The 16,973-nt window shown below is 37.7% G+C and overlaps 3 protein-coding genes across 4 annotated transcripts; all 3 read left to right on the top strand.

Moving 5' to 3' along the window:
• The first annotated feature begins 429 nt into the window (after positions 1 to 429).
• LOC126595258 (uncharacterized) lies at positions 430 to 4,780 on the top strand. The gene is made up of 15 exons (XM_050261617.1): positions 430 to 631; positions 950 to 1,027; positions 1,397 to 1,446; positions 1,567 to 1,620; positions 1,895 to 1,947; positions 2,042 to 2,114; positions 2,409 to 2,470; positions 2,545 to 2,613; positions 3,089 to 3,194; positions 3,518 to 3,588; positions 3,672 to 3,772; positions 3,948 to 4,043; positions 4,171 to 4,238; positions 4,313 to 4,358; positions 4,482 to 4,780. Exons 1-15 carry the CDS (start codon positions 563 to 565, stop codon positions 4,560 to 4,562), a joined length of 1,077 nt encoding a protein of 358 aa, XP_050117574.1. The 5' UTR covers positions 430 to 562; the 3' UTR covers positions 4,563 to 4,780.
• A 4,923-nt stretch (positions 4,781 to 9,703) lies between these two features.
• Positions 9,704 to 13,342, top strand: LOC126595214 (tRNA (guanine(37)-N1)-methyltransferase 2). 2 transcript variants are annotated; one of them, XM_050261590.1, is made up of 12 exons: positions 9,704 to 9,850; positions 10,145 to 10,268; positions 10,358 to 10,455; positions 10,549 to 10,653; positions 10,767 to 10,829; positions 11,011 to 11,084; positions 11,365 to 11,893; positions 11,976 to 12,095; positions 12,207 to 12,365; positions 12,497 to 12,603; positions 12,818 to 12,892; positions 12,985 to 13,342. In XM_050261590.1, the coding sequence occupies exons 2-12, from the start codon at positions 10,174 to 10,176 to the stop codon at positions 13,030 to 13,032; spliced, it is 1,473 nt and encodes a 490-aa protein (XP_050117547.1). In that variant the 5' UTR covers positions 9,704 to 9,850; positions 10,145 to 10,173; the 3' UTR covers positions 13,033 to 13,342. The 2 variants fall into 2 exon arrangements, with proteins under 2 accessions (XP_050117547.1, XP_050117550.1); XM_050261593.1 differs by having other exon boundaries at positions 9,742 to 9,856.
• A 1,149-nt stretch (positions 13,343 to 14,491) lies between these two features.
• On the top strand, positions 14,492 to 16,429 carry LOC126595228 (glucan endo-1,3-beta-glucosidase 5-like). Its single transcript, XM_050261598.1, has 2 exons — positions 14,492 to 15,049; positions 15,289 to 16,429. Exons 1-2 carry the CDS (start codon positions 14,703 to 14,705, stop codon positions 16,409 to 16,411), a joined length of 1,470 nt encoding a protein of 489 aa, XP_050117555.1. The 5' UTR covers positions 14,492 to 14,702; the 3' UTR covers positions 16,412 to 16,429.
• Positions 16,430 to 16,973: the final 544 nt, after the last annotated feature.

Genomic DNA, 16,973 nt, shown 5'->3' with positions numbered 1-16,973 from the left:
AGGATTGATTTAAAGAACATTTTAATAAAAAACGCTTTCAGTTATTATAAAAATATTTTCAAACAAATTTTTAATAGTACACAATTAATTTTAAATTTAACTAATACTTATACCTATTTAATATAGGGGTGTGATATCCACCCACCCCTTTTTACTTCTCACACACCCTTTTAATTTTCGATCGTTAGATCAGATGAATTGAAAAAGATCAACGGACAGAAATTAACAAATGGTGTGTGAGAAGTAAAAAAGGTGTGTGGATAGCACACCCCTTTAATATATTCGTCTCCACCTTCAATTTTTTGCCACACATCATGAACGTGAATGTATTATTTGGTTTGGAGGGAAAGGGAATTGATACTCAACCTCTCTTCTTTCTTTATTCCTAAAAAAAAAATTTGAAATTGACAATCACGCCTTTCGCTCTCAACCTCCCTCCCTCCCTCCCTCCCTCCGATATAAAAACCCTCCTTCCGCACCAAAATTGCTCTTCGTTCCCACGGATTCTTCCCCATCGTCACGCTCCAACCGCCGTCTTTCCCGCCAAATTTATTGTCGAACTATGCCTCCGTCCTCCGACCCCGCCGTCCCCACCGTCACACCAGTCACCATATCCTACTCCGAGCTCCAAGTAACTCTCTCTCTCTCCCCCCCCCCCTCTAAGTTCTTTTTGCGGTTGCCGAGAAAATTGAGCATGAGAGTTTGATTTGATTGCCTATAATTTTTTTTTTCTGTTTGGGTGCTCAGAAACTCAAGAGAATTCGTTGAAGTTAGAGCAAAATTTTATTTCAGTTGACTTTTTGGTTGTTATTCTCTTCATTTTCTCAGCAACCAAACAGACTCTAATTGTTTTATTCATAGTTTTGTTTAATTGCTATGTTTTAACTCGTCGATCATGTCGAGAATTCGATTTTTCTAATTATCGTTTTTTGATTTTGGATTGATACAGGACAGGGACAAAGATTTGTCAGTGAAGATTGAAGAAGGATTTGGACCAAATGGGTTGGGAATCCTATCAATCACTCAAGTATGATTTCGTTATGCGATTTCCGTTGTTAATTACTGATTATCTCTCTTCCATTACCAGTTTTGGTAAGTTAAAACTATATGTGCAGAAAGAATTTGTTAACAAATCGGTTAAAAAGATGAACCACATGAACTTGCATATGTAATGTCGGGGTACTTTCTCCGTCATGTAGATTGTAGATTGTGCTGTTTGGGCAACGATATTTTGCTCCATTATTCCATTCATAGCTCATAAATTATGATGTCTCATGCTATTGTTTTGATGCTTCATACCTAATCGATTCTCACGAGAGCTAGCGTTTTGTTGTAAACTGATAAGTATTTTCTTTCTACCATCTTTGTAATTGTTTCTTTGAGTTTCCATTTGCAGGTTCCGGGATATTCTTCCTTGCGCGGGAATCTTCTAGGCTTGTCACCTAGGTATATCCCTTCTACGTAGAATTTTCATGTTCATTTTAAGTTTTAACTGCAATTCATAATGAATTCAGGAAGCTAGTTTGTTATAGCACTGCTCATGGGAGTTTTCTTTTCGTTTATTAGATTAGCCAATCTTCCCGAAGAGGTGAAGAAGGAACTTGAAGATCCTCATAGTAGGTAAGTCATTTTAGTCCCATTGTTATACTTTGATTTCTCTTAAGCCGTTGGCATAATTTTCATGTAAACACAAACATCAATCTATGTTTTCCTTACAATAGAGAAAAATTCCAAAAATTCCTGCCAGAAAGATAGTCTCATCTCAACTCTTGGATTTGTCACAGACTATGGTCTTGACATTATCAACTAATATTTACGTAGTTTTATTGCTTTTCTTGGGAATCTTTACAATGTTTTATTGCTTATCTTCTTTTTACCTGTCATCCATGTTTAGGTACAATTTTGGATGGAGTCATGGAAAAGAGAAGCTGGAATCTGGAAAGCCTGGTATCACTTTATGTTCTTTGTTTTAAATTTTGTTTCTTTGGAAACTCTAAGAAATTAGGATCATTCATTTTCCATTTGTGTTCTGGTTTTGCAGATACATTAAAAGGCTCGTTTTATGCAAATCCAATATTGGATAGCCCTACAACGGATGAATCTCTAATTCAAAGGTAAAAGTCTATAGGGACATCAATCATAATCTGAGTACATGTGGGATCTGTTATGTCTGTGGTCACACAGTATATGGCTCATACCAGTAATGTTTGGCCAAACTGTTGTTTGTGTTAGTTATGAATAACTATCATACATTTGATACAAGGTTTCTTACAATTAGCCAGGACAAATCTTCTTTATGCTAGGATATGTTTACCTTTATTTATCCTATTTGAGAACTTACAGATTTTGCGTAAACAGAACATAATACTTTGTGTCTGCTCAGATTTTATTTGTGATCTGTATTGTAGGTATCCATCATACTGTGGTTCAAATATATGGCCCAATAGTGAATTGCCAGAACTAGAAGTCGGTATGTTTTCCTTTAATTTATGATTGTATTTTTGCATGATTATGTCATCACTCCATGTAACTTTTGATTTGTAGCCTTCAAAGCTCTTGGAAAGCTGATCCTTGGAGTTGGGCTTATGGTCGCATATCACTGTGACAGATACGGTATAGTCTTTGTTGTTAAGGTTTACACTAAGAGAGCATAGCTATCCTGTTTAGTGTTTTTCCGGTCGCATTTTACACTTGAGTTGTCATGACAATTTCCTGCATGATTTTGTTTCTGTCCTGGCCAGAAAACAAGTGTCATATTAGTGTATTACGAGCACTCATAAGACCTAAGGTATATAAGTTGAGATGACAAACCTATGATCTTGAGAAAGGGTTAAATCAAGATTTCTGAATGTTTTACATGATTTCATCACAAGAACTTTAAATTGATTGTCTCTCGTACAGAAAGGATAAAGAATGCTTCTCACCTTACAACTAAATGATATTGACATTTTCCACAGCCCTGGCCAAACAAAATGCCATAATCTTCTTCAACTGTTGCTTTTGCTTATTTAGCTTTGATGTTACTTTCTTTATTGTATAGTTGTTGATCTGTGGTGACCCTTTCAAATTTTAATGGGTGCTTTAACAGTGTCAAAAGCAATCAAAATGCGCGAGGATGAAGGCCTTGAACAAATACTGTTTCGATCTCGCTGTCATAAAGGGCGTCTACTTTATTATTTTCCAACAAAAGAAAGGTGATTATATTATATATCGTCATTTTTTCCATAGGTGATAATTGAGCAGTTAGTTGCAAGTTCAAATTCGTCTCTCGGGTTTGGTGGTATTTTGGGTCAATCATTTTGCTATGTTGTAATACAAGATAAAGGCAAGGTTCTCTTCTTTTATGAGCCCATGTTACCATAAAGGAAATGCACTAAGCGTTATCATCTCTGGGCGGAGAACAAGGCTCAGAATGATATTTGATGGTGAAAAGGGTTTAAAAGAATAAATTATACTGCCATATGCAATCTTTTGGTTCCCAGAGGTATTATATTAACAAGTAAATTACGACCTGCAGTAATCCTACTGAAGATAATAGAGACATGTCTTCTTGGTGTGGATGGCATACAGACCATGGTTCACTGACAGGTGATCATGTTTAATTAGAATATCTTGGTTATTAGTTGGGACTCTTTCGTTGTGCTTAATTTTTGCTTCAATTTGATGTATAGGTCTGACCTGTGCCATGTTTACGCGAGATGCTGCTGAAATACCTTGCCCTGACAGTGGTGCTGGCCTTTATATTAGGACACGAACTGATCAGATTGTCAAAGTACATTTTCTTATTCTCGAAATTCTAGTTATGGAAGATAGAGTTGAGGGGATGCTTTTTGTATAAAGTTTCTAACGTGCCTTTTTTCAGCAATCTACGTGTGATGACTGTGATTAATATGATTTGGAAAGATATGTATGTTCTTAAAACTAACTTGGTTCACTTCGCATGTTAGGTCGTCTTTGGAGAAGATGCAATAGCATACCAAATTGGCGAAACCACTGAAGTTCTGTCAAGAGGCTATCTTTGTGCAACGCCTCATTGTGTCCAGGTACTTTTTCTACTACGATATTTGTGTTTGAAATTCTGTTCTTCTTCTGATGCTCCTTCAAAACCAAGTTTTTCCTTTGGATATGCCCAATAACAGTCATTGTTTCGATTCACTGGTTGTTTGTCAGGCACCCAAGGGAGCGGAGGCTTCTGGCCTTGATCGTTCAACATTTGCATTATTCATGCAACCAGACTGGTGTGTACAATACTTGCCACAAACTTGATATCATAAGCACGGTTGTTTGTAGCTAAGCACGGTTCATTTTGCAGGGACGAAAAGCTTAATTTTCCGGAGGAGGTTCATATCCATAAAGAGGTAATGTACTTTGAACCCCAAATTAACCACTTCAGACATGAAATTACAAACACAAATCAAAACGTTCGGCTTGCATTCCTCTGCTGTGTTTCTTTCGGTTTTAATTCGGGTCTTGTGTTTCAGTTAATTCCACCAAACGGTGCTCTTACCTTCGGCGAGTACACAGAGAAGCTCCTTGACAAATACTACCACCTGAAAACATAAACGCCGGCGTATTTTTCGTCGAAGAATGATGATTTATAGGGACTGCATCACTGTAGTTGGTAATGTAGTACCTGAACTAAACTGATGGAAGTGTCTCCAATTGCAAGATTAATTTCTTGTTGGCAGATCACTTCTATCAAGTTCTTACTCTAAAGTACATGTTCAAAGTTCAATTACCATAACCACACAATCAGGAGAGATAAAGCGTTTGCATAGTCGCGGTTCTTCTGCCACTTGTTTGAGCACCAAACATAATATTGAAATCCAATCCTACGTCCTACCTGCCACTAGCGGATGACTATATCTTATATACGTTAACTACCAAAACATGAATTATTTCCTTGACCGTAGGAAAGAATAAAATGCAACATGAAAATTATTGATTTGCTGTCTAGGTAAGTGTCGCGACTTAAGCGGGTCTAGACGGATTAGGCGGGAATTTTTAGAACAATGATCTTATGTGCGATGATTGCAAAAATATTAATTATTTTGTCAATTGTAGGTAAGAATTTCTCTAATAGCAAACACTACAAAATTCATATCCAATAGCGGGCTAAAAGGTTACTTGGCTAGCCAAGGGTTACCTCGCCAGACAAAGATAGCCGGCCGGGTAGATCGGGCTATATGTGGTTAGTGAAGCGCATGTAGGCTTTATTGCATACAAAAATTAAAATTAAAAAAAAATTGTTATCCAACTATTCTTATTGTATAATTTTGTATATAATATCAAAAATAAGAAAAACATATATATATATCTCGAACTAACTCGAGATGGCCTGAGATACTTCACTGCCTAATCCACTAGAGACCAGCTTTTGTTGTAGGCGCAAGTGTTAACAGCAACTCCACTCTTAAAAAATGAGCTGACTCAAAATTCATTTAATCCACCAAAATGAATAATAATTGACTCAAATGAATAGTAATTGGTCAAGTGCATCTTTATCCTTAAAAAAATGAGTTGGGCAAGAGTCTAGTCAATTCTTATTAAAATATTATTAAATTTTTTTATAAAATAATAAATAATAATAATTTTTTTTAAATTTCGGATATAATTTTTAACCAATCTTGTCACGCCACATGTCATTTTCCGAAAACACAATTTTTGTGAAAGATGGTTAGGTATTTCTATAAAAAAAATTAATTTTTTTCTGTATTTTTAAACAATTTTTATAATTTTTTATTAAGTTAATTAATCTAGACTGTTGGATTTTAAAAAGAATTAAATCCAACAGCCCAAAAGTGGACAAGTGGCCCACAAGAAAATTCTGAATTTTATTTTATGTTAGAACTTGTGCCTACACGCCTGTGGCAAAAATAAGAAATTTACATGACTGACGTCAGCCTAGTGTTATGTAGGCTTGCCTCTTGCTCAGTCCACTTTGGACCATCCCATTAGGTGGGGTGGAGTGGCTTTTTTGGGGGAACTGATCTGAAAAATAAACTTTTGGCTAGCACATTTGTTCAAGGATGGAAGTGCTCTAATTGTTTACTAACAAATGGTATCCCAAAACGGGCATGTCGTTTACGTTCCAATGCGCGCGGTGGCCGACCTGCTGGTCGCAGTCAAGCTTCCAAGACGGCCTCTCGCGTCTAGAAGCATTAAAAAAACACGTGGATAATGTCGAGAGAGGAACGATAGCACACAAAAGATATTTTAGTCTAATTAGTTTAATTGAATAAGGACAAAAGTGACACGATGGATGGTCGTAGGATGCTACAATGGTGGGGGCTGCACGTGGACGTTGATCATTGGACAGAGATAGCCAATCTTAATTTCCACACCGGGATAGTTCCTCGCCAAATTCTCTTTGAGATCTTCAAATTATGTTCATAGTACATTATGCAATTAGAAATTATTATAAATTTTTTATTTAAATTAAATATAAACCGTACATAACAAAAATTAATCATACAGTCCATAATAAATGAATGTAATTAGAAGATTTTCAAGATCCTCACAATATATAATGAAAATTAACCGTACAGTACATAATAAATGAACGTGATTAGAAGATTCGGTGAGGATCCTCTCTCTTTCCATACGGCTTCTCCTCGCTTTACCATCGGAGAGTTTCAATATTGTCCCTACAATCTTTTGACCGGAATATTGTTGTGTTTGCGAAATTACTTGAATGCCCTTCTTGCTACAAAAGCTACTATTTGACCCACTGTTACATCATGTGAGGAATAATAATTATAATGAATGATATTATTCTTAATATTATTGGTTGATAAATTAATTATGTTGGTGACGTCAGGGATTCTAGAAATCTTCTCGCGTGCTTCAAATTTGAGAGTTTTTTTTAATACATTAATTTATTAGTGAATTGTTCTTTTTGTGTGATCTAATCATTGGTAATGATAATTTAAATAATATCTCGTTTAAATCAAGCATATTTAGCCCTTCATTCGATAGTATGTGTGTTCAGCATTTTTGTTAAATTAATTAAGTTAACTTTAATCTTAATTATGTACTCCAAAAAAAAAACTTTAATCTTAATTAGAGAAAGTTATTGTGCAAGGGAATATAGAAGAGAGACAAAACATGATTTTTTTTTAAACAAGACATGCATGTTGTAAACTATTATAATTTATATTGAGAGAATTCAAACTTAAGTGTAATAATAAGATGCATCTAATGATACTTTAGTTGTGTGTGTGATAAGAAAATAGGCAATATTAATATTTTAATCTACATATTACAATAAGAGAACGAAAGATAATTTTGAATTTTTTTTTTTTTACAAACAATAGCGTTAATGTGTTAAATTGTTTGTTGTTAAGAAAAATGGATCGATAATAATCAAATCAGCACCAAGATGCATAATCAGATGTGGAGCCATGAAGGGAACAAGAAGGCCCTAAGCCCATCCTAATATTTTTTTCATGCTAAAAGGTTACGGATTAGGAGTTTCAAGGTTTTTCCTTTGGCTCAGCCGCTCAGGGGCTAATCCAATGTTTTTCCTTTTATTTCTCTCACTAGGTTTGATTTGAGGTTGATGGCTCCTATGAAGTTCAGGTAATTCCTTGCTTTGAGCTTGGGAGGGAGAGAGAAAAAAGGAGAGAGAGATGGGCTTTCTTCTTCTTCTTTGTTTTTTTTTTTTTGTACATTTCTTATTCCTCTTCTCCTTCTTCTATTCTTTTTCCCCCCAAAAAAAAATTATGAATCAACTAGGGCCATGATATTAGTTGACTGTTGGCTTGGAATTGAGTTTAAGAAAGATGATGATGATGACAACATCATATTAGACACATACGACGGTGGTCAGTGGTTTAGAACATAACATATTGATTTTGCTTAAATCAAGAGAGTGTTTTGGCTGAGAGTTTTGTGCCTCTCCGAAACTAAAATTCTAAACTCTATCACTGTACATAAGCTTAGTTGATTTCCATCACTCTCTCGCTAGTAGTCAAGGGGCAATAACGTAAAATTGAGCATGAATGACTTCATCAATCTGAAGATGTGGGACCGCATATGTCTGCGCTCATCTCTCTCTCTCTCTCTCGAAGATGAGCCTATAAAACTATATAAACCACCTCCGCACCATCCATATATTTCTTCAGCACTACTCCAATCTTATTCTGTTACCCACCACCAATCTCCGCCGTCACCAACTCTCCCATGGCAACTTCTTACTTCCAACAACCGCAAACGCGCCAAGCTCGCCGCCGCAAAAGCCACCGGAAGATCGGGTTCAGGAAACGATGCTTGATGATGGCAAAGCAACAGAAGACACGGTTCTACATCCTCGGACGCTGCGTTTCCATGCTTCTCTGCTGGCACGACCACTCCATCTCAGATTAGCTAGCTCCGTAGTCACAAACTGACTGGTCCAAGTGACGCAGCGGAATTTACAGATAGAAGGATCAACAAACGTCAAATCCGATAGCATGCATGTACTGAAATCAATCATCAATCACCCGAAATTCACCCGAAATCCGATAGCATGGATTCCTATTGATGGTTCTGTTCTTCAACTCCGGCAAGAGCCAAAAACTGAAAGGTGAAGAAAAGCCGCGGTTGGTGGCAGTGCTTTTGGGTCGAGGAGGACTCGATCAAACTCAATTGCTTCATTGTAATTGTGACTTTAGATTTTGCTTCTTTTAGTTTATGCGACATACACGTACAGGAATCCATGTACATAGTGAGAAACTTGAAAGGAGAGCAAAGATCAAATGGAATACAAATGGTTCACTTCACATAGTCCTTAATATTTTGTGTTGGTTGAATGAACATATGGGATTAATTTAGTAGTGAAAATGAAGTATTTCATAAAACGAAAATGTTAAGATCAATAGTGTACGTACGCATGCATTGATTTTGTTATTTGTGTTTATAAATCACCGAACAGAAACATCTAGATTAGCGCACGAGCGAGATTGATCATAACGGTTTTCATCATTCATAAATCATATTAGATGAGGAGCATACTATAGAGAAAATGAAATTGAAATGTTGAAATCAATCACGCATTTATAGATGGGCTAATTTGACAAATCATACTTATGAAAATCACAAAGTGGGGACAATCAGACGGGCGTATGAGTTTATTGATTCTAACACTCGTCTCTTTCATAAATCATACTAGACAACGAAACAATGAACCAGTTCTATGAAAAAGAGAAACTAAATTATGTGGTAACAGAGAGAAAGAAAATGCGACAAATAACATGAGATAGGTAAGTGCAACAAGGATTAAAAAGCCGTAGTCTAATTTGGTTCCTTGAAGTTGCCGTCAAATGTCAATTCGTGAATAAAACGGTAAGATGGACTTGTTGAGCTACTCTAATCCATCACGTTATCTAATCAGATGGGAAAGGTATATTGGTTGAGCAGCAATATATAATATATAATATAATAATACCAAAGTCAGAAATAGGGGCTGTTTATATGTGAAATTAATTGAAGGACTAAGCGGATCAGTAGGAATAATAAAATAAAAGGAGAGCTGTAAGAATGGGGCAATTGTTGATTGGAAAAAAATAATTCGAACTTAAGATGTCAAGTGCAAAGAGCGTTTTAATAAAATCGCAAATTTTTCTAAAAAAACTGAAACAAGCCCAATAGTTATATGGGCCGTTCACTTTCAAATTGGGAAATAACCAAAGCCCATTTCTTTCGAGTAGCATCACCAACCCGCAAACCTCTCCACAAAAACGACACCGTGCTAAACCAGTATCCCACTACCCGCCATTGAATTCGTTAAACCCTAATCCTTTTTTTTGAGCAGTCTGTAGCTAACCGTTAAACCTCTTCCAGTTCCCCAGTTCTCCCATCTTGCCACAAGGTAAAGGTCCTCTCCTTCTCTCTCTCTCTCTCTCTCTCTCTCTCTCTCTCAATAATCTTTGATTTCTGTAATTTCCGACGCATTTTCTCGACATTGATCTGGGTTTTTGTAATTCTGGCTAGTTTTCGGTACGTTGGAGTAAATATTGATCTGGGTTCGGTTCGTTTTTGCTCAAAATCCAAAATTTTGATTCTTTCATTAAATTTTTCACTATTTTATTTGTTTGTTCATATTTTTTTATTGCAATTGCAAAGAGAACCGAGAATTAACAGTGAATTAATTGTTCAATTCCAGGGTTTTTTTCCTCTTCCACACAGAAGAAAATGTTGGACGAAAGCAAATTTGACGTGCACTTGAAATTGTGGGCACTTCGAATCCCTCGCGAGCTCTGCAAGGTCGCCACTCGAATACTAAATGGGTACTTTTCTCCAAGACGTCATTTCTCTGTTTACTTGCCAATGCAATGCCTTGTGTGTTATAATTTGGATGGAATTTTTAATTTTGTAGATATTTGCTGGATAAACCCCGGATTAAGCCGATTACTGAAGACCCGACATGCGAAAAGAATCGTTACATGATACTATCTGAGAGGGTCCAAGATTCTGGTAACAAATGTTGAAGTTTTTGTGTTGATTTGTATGTATTATTCTCAAAACATGCATACATCAGTAATTCGAATTTTTGTTTGTTCGAGGCAGAACTATCTGATATTCCTGAATCAAATCTCAATGAACTGAAGGGTTTATGCAAGACTGAAGTAGTTCCGTATTCGTTGACGCTTGGGTACTCGTATTGGGGTGCAGGTTGATCTGATGCTTTTTTGGTATCTTATTGATAAATTTGAAATGTCATTTGAATTTTTTATCCTGCATATGTTGAATGGTGTTCAAACTCGAACTGCTTATTATGATTTCAGACCATGTATTGAAGCAGATTTTTCCTCCGGGACTCGAGGTTCCTTCATCTTTTGAAACAATAGTTAAGTACTTACTTTATGATCCTTTTTCTTCTTTGCATCCTCATTCTTTCGACAGGGCTTAACAGTTGCAAGTTACAGTCTACAACTTGACAACCCGTTGTTTATCTTTTATTTTTAGTTTAGCATACAAGGTAGTGTTGACTATCTGATGTTGAACTAACACTGCTTCATGATCCTGCAGGTCATGTTGCCCATCTGAATATTCATGATGAATTACTTCCCTACAAGGATGTGATTGCAAAAGTTATCTACGATGTACGTTAACATGTCTTCACTTTTACTTATAATTCGCACAGAGTGTGTTTCCTTGTATACATGCTCAAAATGTTTTGGTTGTCCCAGCTGGGGTTCTACGCTTTCACTTTTTTCTCACATGGCCTTGCTGTCTTGGCAAGTTATTGTTATGGAACTTTTTGTTTTTTTGTAAGATTAATGTCACTTCCTGCTATCTCTTTATATATGCAATTCACAATCATCACAAAAATGTACCATGTCTACGTACATTTACATCTTGTTTAACTTTTTTGTATATCAGAAAAATTATCCAAGAATCAAGACAATTGTTAATAAAGTTGGAACAATTGAAAATGAGTTCCGTGTGCCAAAGTTTGAAGTTTTAGCAGGGGAAAATGATATGGTTACAGAAGTGAAACAATATGGAGCGACTTTCAAGCTTGATTACAGCCTGGTCTACTGGAATTCAAGATTGGAGCATGAACATATAAGGCTAGTTTCTCAGTTTCGAGCTGGGGAAATCATATGTGACATGTTTGCCGGTATTGGTCCTTTTGCTATCCCTGCAGCACAGAAAGGATGCATAGTTTATGCAAATGACTTGAATCCGGATAGCATTCGTTATCTGAAGATCAATGCTGAAACTAACAAGGTTGACGATCGTATTCGTGCATACAATATTGATGCGAGACAATTTATTTCTCAATTGATGGCAGTGCCTGACTGTGATGAAAAATCAGATTCTGACGTCTCCATACTGAAGAAGAATGGTGACAAATGTGCTGTTGAGGGCAATCAAGAATCAAAATCTGAAAATGGAAGGCTAGCTGGTAATATACACTTCTAGTATTGTGATCTTTTAGTTCATGTGAATTTTTTCTTGCAACCTTCTTAACCTTCGGTTTCTTGCAGCTGAGGCGAAAGAAGTACCAGATGCGGTTATTAGTAATGTGGACACTTTACAGGGTTCCAGCAGGAATGCTGATTCATCAGTACCTCCTGTTAAAAGACCTTCAGATAGCTGTCAATCAGGTAATCATGGGTAATACAACTAGGTGCTTAGTCATCACTGAACCTGATGTAGCGACCAATGCTTAGGAAAGTGTTGATGACTAATTTATTTCCTTGCATTTCCCTTTTCAGAGAATGAAAGTGTTGATGGCACTAACATCTCTGTAACTGGTAGGAGAAAAGGAACCAAGACTAAGAGAATGAGAGGTCCGGAGATCTCTGCTGTTAAGACTTGGGAGCATGTTGATCACGTGATAATGAATCTACCTGCTTCTGCTCTTCAATTTCTTGGTACAGATGTCTTTTGTGGATAGTTTTGGTCATTCATTCCTGCCATAGTAAACATGTTATTTTGTTTTGTTATAAATACCACTTCCTCGGTAATCTCTGTGTGAACTATATCTGCATATATTTTCATTCAGATGCATTTAGGGGTCTGATCCAGAGAAAATATTGGATGGGATCTCTTCCTTGGATTCATTGCTATTGCTTCATAAGGGCAACTGAAACACAAGAATATATTAAATCAGTAAGTTTTATGTGTATCGTTATTAAATACTTCATTCTAACTAAAAAGTTCTGATAATCATACCAGTCCTTTAACTTGGGGACTGTCTGGCGTCCACTGGTCGCATAGGCAATTGGCTTTTGATTTGATCACATTCACTCTTTTCCTAATGAGCCAGTGCCGTCGTCCACTGTATGCATGTTCCAGTTCTTCTTACACTTTTCCAACTATGTAGGTGGCAGAATCTGCTTTGAATGGCACTATAAAGGATCCAATATTTCATAGGGTCAGGGATGTCGCCCCAAACAAGGTATTAGTATTTGGAACCATTTATAGCTCCACAGATGCACAGATATGCTTTCATGATACTTACCGTCTTCTCATCTTTGATTCATATCACAGGCAATGTTTTGCTTAAGCTTTAGACTGCCAGAAGGGTGCCTTATTTAAGATGTCACTCCGCTTATTCTGCTTCTCGGGAGGAAGAAGCACTTATTGGCCTCGGATACTATCCTTCATTCTATTAGTGGGAAGAATATGCAAATTGCGGGTCGTTGCTGCTGGTTTTCTGTTCACCAAGCCAGTACAGAAATAAGCACACACAGAACAGTCTAACGGCTAAGAAGGCGAAAACCCTACACTCTACGAGCAACTGCTGTCTGTTGAATTACTTGTAACCTTTCGTGTAGACGGTGTCAGATTCTAAGAAGTGTAACAAATTATTATATTTCATTTTATTACCGTACAGTAAATTTTTGCATACTATCTGTACCGTGGTGGGGAGTCCTTTTACTTCATGGTTTGTGCATGCAGAGAGTAGTTAGTGTGTTATACAATCAAGCGTGACAAGAAACTTTCATGTTAGTTTATACTTTATGGAACATGAAGTTTTTGGCCGTTCGATCCTAAGCGGCCAAAACTCCCTATACACCGGATGATGGAAGAATTTTCGATACAACTGCTTCTCAGGCTGTAGGGACAAGGGAGGCATGTAGGAATTGGTAATACGATGTGTCAGTTTAGCTTTCCCTTCCTTTTCCTTTGGAATTGCACGATATACCATATGGCACAAAGCCACTTTTTAGTGGCGATAAAGGATGGAAAAAGCAACAGAAAAATAGAGCCTGCAAATTAATGGTAAAATTAACACGTAGGTTTTGGCTGGAAAGTTGGCGTCTTGGAGTACCCTCTTTTAAGTTTTCTTCTCAAAAGAGTAGTCAATGGCTTTCTTCTCATGGTCTCACTATCTTCGTGTTCCCATGCATTTTCCCAAAAGCCAAAAGCTACTAATAAAGTAGTTGGAAAACTTGAGTAAGGCTGTTTGATCAGGACAACTTTCATATTGGGTGGACCACTGTCGAGTTTTAAAAGCTACTAAACCAGTTGAGACACTTTAGCAGGGTTGTCTGACTAAGACAACTCTCATCTTGTGTGGACTAGCGATGGAAGCTACTAAACTAGTAGGAAACTTTCAACAAGGTTATATGATCAAAAGAGCTCTCACATTGGGCAGACCAGCACTTAGTCGGTTGGAACCAAAGAATAAGGAGTTTTATACTTTTGTGAGAGCTACCTTACCAACGACGTGGGTTTAGTATTCATATTTATTAAATTAACACTAGTCATATACGACTATAGTTTAGTGGTATTCATTTTCACTTGTGAATGAGAGGTTTTAGGTTCGATTCTTGCCAAAGGTGAATTTGAACCACGTTATTATGGCTCGCCCATTGTGAGGTTAAGTCCACCGCCTTCTTTTTTAGTGTAGATAATATCGTTTGTTAAAAAAAATAATTAAAAAATAGCATGGGCTGGCAACCATAACTGAATAACTGAATTAAGCAACGAATCTTTTTTTTTTTTCCTGCTTTTCTCTCACCTCCCCATGAAAGTTCCAACACTGAAATTCTAGAGAGAGCGAGAAAGTTGCACTTTTCACTGTATATATTCAGGAAGAAGGAACCAAAAGAATTCCCCTCTTCCTCCCTCTCTTTCTCTCTCTTTCCTGCATCTCCCAAATCATTGGAGCCTCGAAATCTTTCTTGATTCTTGCTCCATTCAACAAAGATTCAGATTCTAAGACAACCCTTTTGAAGATTTTAACCAAAAGAAATCGGAAAATGTCACAAGAAAGAGTGCATCTCTTGACATTAGTACTAATCCTTCTTGTTTTCATGACGATGGTCGAGAAAGGTGCGAGCTTTGGAGTGAACTGGGGGACCATGGCGACCCACCAGCTCCCGCCGGAGAAGGTAGTCCGGATTCTGGAGGACAACGGATTCGACAAGGTGAAATTGTTCGAAGCGGACGAGAGAATATTGGCCGCTCTCACTGGGACTAAAATTGAGGTGATGCTGGCCATACCCAATGTCATGTTGCAGGAGATGAGCCAGGATCCTGTGGCTGCAGCTACTTGGGTGGATGCCAATGTCACAAGTTACTGCTACTCTGGTGGAGTTGTTATCAAGTTACTATTTCCCTTTGATTGCTTTCTTTTCTGGTTTTTTAACTGTTTAGTGTGACCGCTACTTGTTTCCTAAAATGTCTGAATGAATCAAATCCTTTTTCTGTGCAAGTCGGGTTTTAAGGGCACGTTGCCCTAGCCAACTGACCTAACTCACATGTCCGTTCTTGTAATTGTCATTGTGATTGTTACTTGTTTCTGAAAATGTCTCGGTGATTGTTGTGGCAATTGGGTTTTTTCAGGTATGTAGCTGTAGGCAATGAGCCCTTTCTGAAAACGTACAATGGCACCTATCTACAAACCACATTACCAGCTCTCAAGAACATCCAGGAAGCCCTAAACAATGCAGGACTTGGGTCACAAGTCAAAGCCACCGTCCCCTTCAACGCCGACGTCTACTTCTCCCCTGACTCAGACCCGGTTCCATCTACTGGAGACTTCCGCCCTGAAGTTCGAGACTCCATAATCAAGATCATCCAGTACTTGTACACCAATGAGGCACCATTCACAGTTAACATTTACCCTTTTCTCAGCCTCTATGGCAATTCCTATTTTCCTTTCGGGTTTGCATTTTTCGATGGAAAAAGCAAGCCGATTAAAGATGGTGATCTGCTCTACACCAATGTGTTTGATGCAAACTTTGACACCCTAGTTTGGTCTCTGACCAAAGCCGGCTTCCCTGAAATGAAGATCATAGTTGGAGAGGTGGGCTGGCCAACTGATGGTGACATAAACGCGAATATCCGCAACGCGAAGAGGTTCAATCAGGGTATGATCCAGCATGCCATGAGTGGCAATGGAACCCCAGCAAGGACAGGCAAACTCGATGGCTACCTATTCAGCCTTATTGACGAAAACATGAAAAGCATTGCTCCCGGAAACTTTGAGAGGCACTGGGGGATATTCGAGTATGATGGGAAGCCGAAATATGATCTGGATTTGTCAGGCGCTATGCGAAACAAGGGCCTTGCAGCTGCAGAAGATGTGGAGTATATGCAGAGAAGTTGGTGTGTTTTGGACCCAGATGCTAAGTCTTTGGATGATTTGGCAAAAAGCATTGACTATGCTTGCACACTCTCAGATTGCACTTCATTGGGATATGGAAGTTCTTGCAACAATCTCACTCTCCAAGGGAATGCTTCGTATGCATTCAACATGTATTACCAGGTGAACAGCCAGAAGAGCTGGACCTGCGATTTTTCGGGTTTGGCTGTGGTGACCGATGAGGATCCTTCCGTTGGGGACTGCGAGTTTCCGGTGATGATTTCGTATGCTGCTCCATCACTGTTGCACAGCAGGGGACTTTTGCATTTTGTGATGAAAATTGTGGGAGGATTTCTGTTGTATTTGATGATTCTGCTATGACATAAAAGCTTTCAAGAAGTCATGGTTCCAAAAGTAGAGAGTTTTGTTTGGTGGGTTCAAGATTATAATATCGGATGGTCTTTAATATAAAAGTTTCAAAAAAATTTAGACAAAACAACATTACAAACCACAAAATTAAATTTGTCAACGACGAGGTTTATAATCTGAAAACGTTTTATGACAATTTTATTATCTATAGAAGGAAAAAAAACACTTATTTGCATATAAAAAAATAGTGTTATCCACACATTTATTTTTACTGTTCATACACTCATCTCAATTTTCGTTTTTTAGTCTGGAGAAGGAGGAAAGAGAACTTGTTTTTTTATTTGTTTTTAAATAACCTGACTAGAAATGACGTCATATAGCCAAATCGTTTTAAGAAAAATAAAGCCTTCTTTGTTTTCTCATCTGCTGCACGAAGCCGATGCACCAGCACATCCAAGTCTCCTCTCTTCCGTCACCTTTGCAACCGTTGAATGGTCCTCGAAGGTCCTCACAAATGCTTCTCCGGGCATCCGATGACCATCCGAATCCATGAATATCTCCGCCGCACTAACTT

The sequence above is a fragment of the Malus sylvestris genome, chromosome 2 (assembly GCF_916048215.2).
Source record: "Malus sylvestris chromosome 2, drMalSylv7.2, whole genome shotgun sequence".
NCBI lineage: Eukaryota > Viridiplantae > Streptophyta > Magnoliopsida > Rosales > Rosaceae > Malus > Malus sylvestris.
The sequence above is the reverse complement of the archived record's forward strand: the minus strand, read 5'-3'. Positions and strand labels throughout refer to the sequence as shown.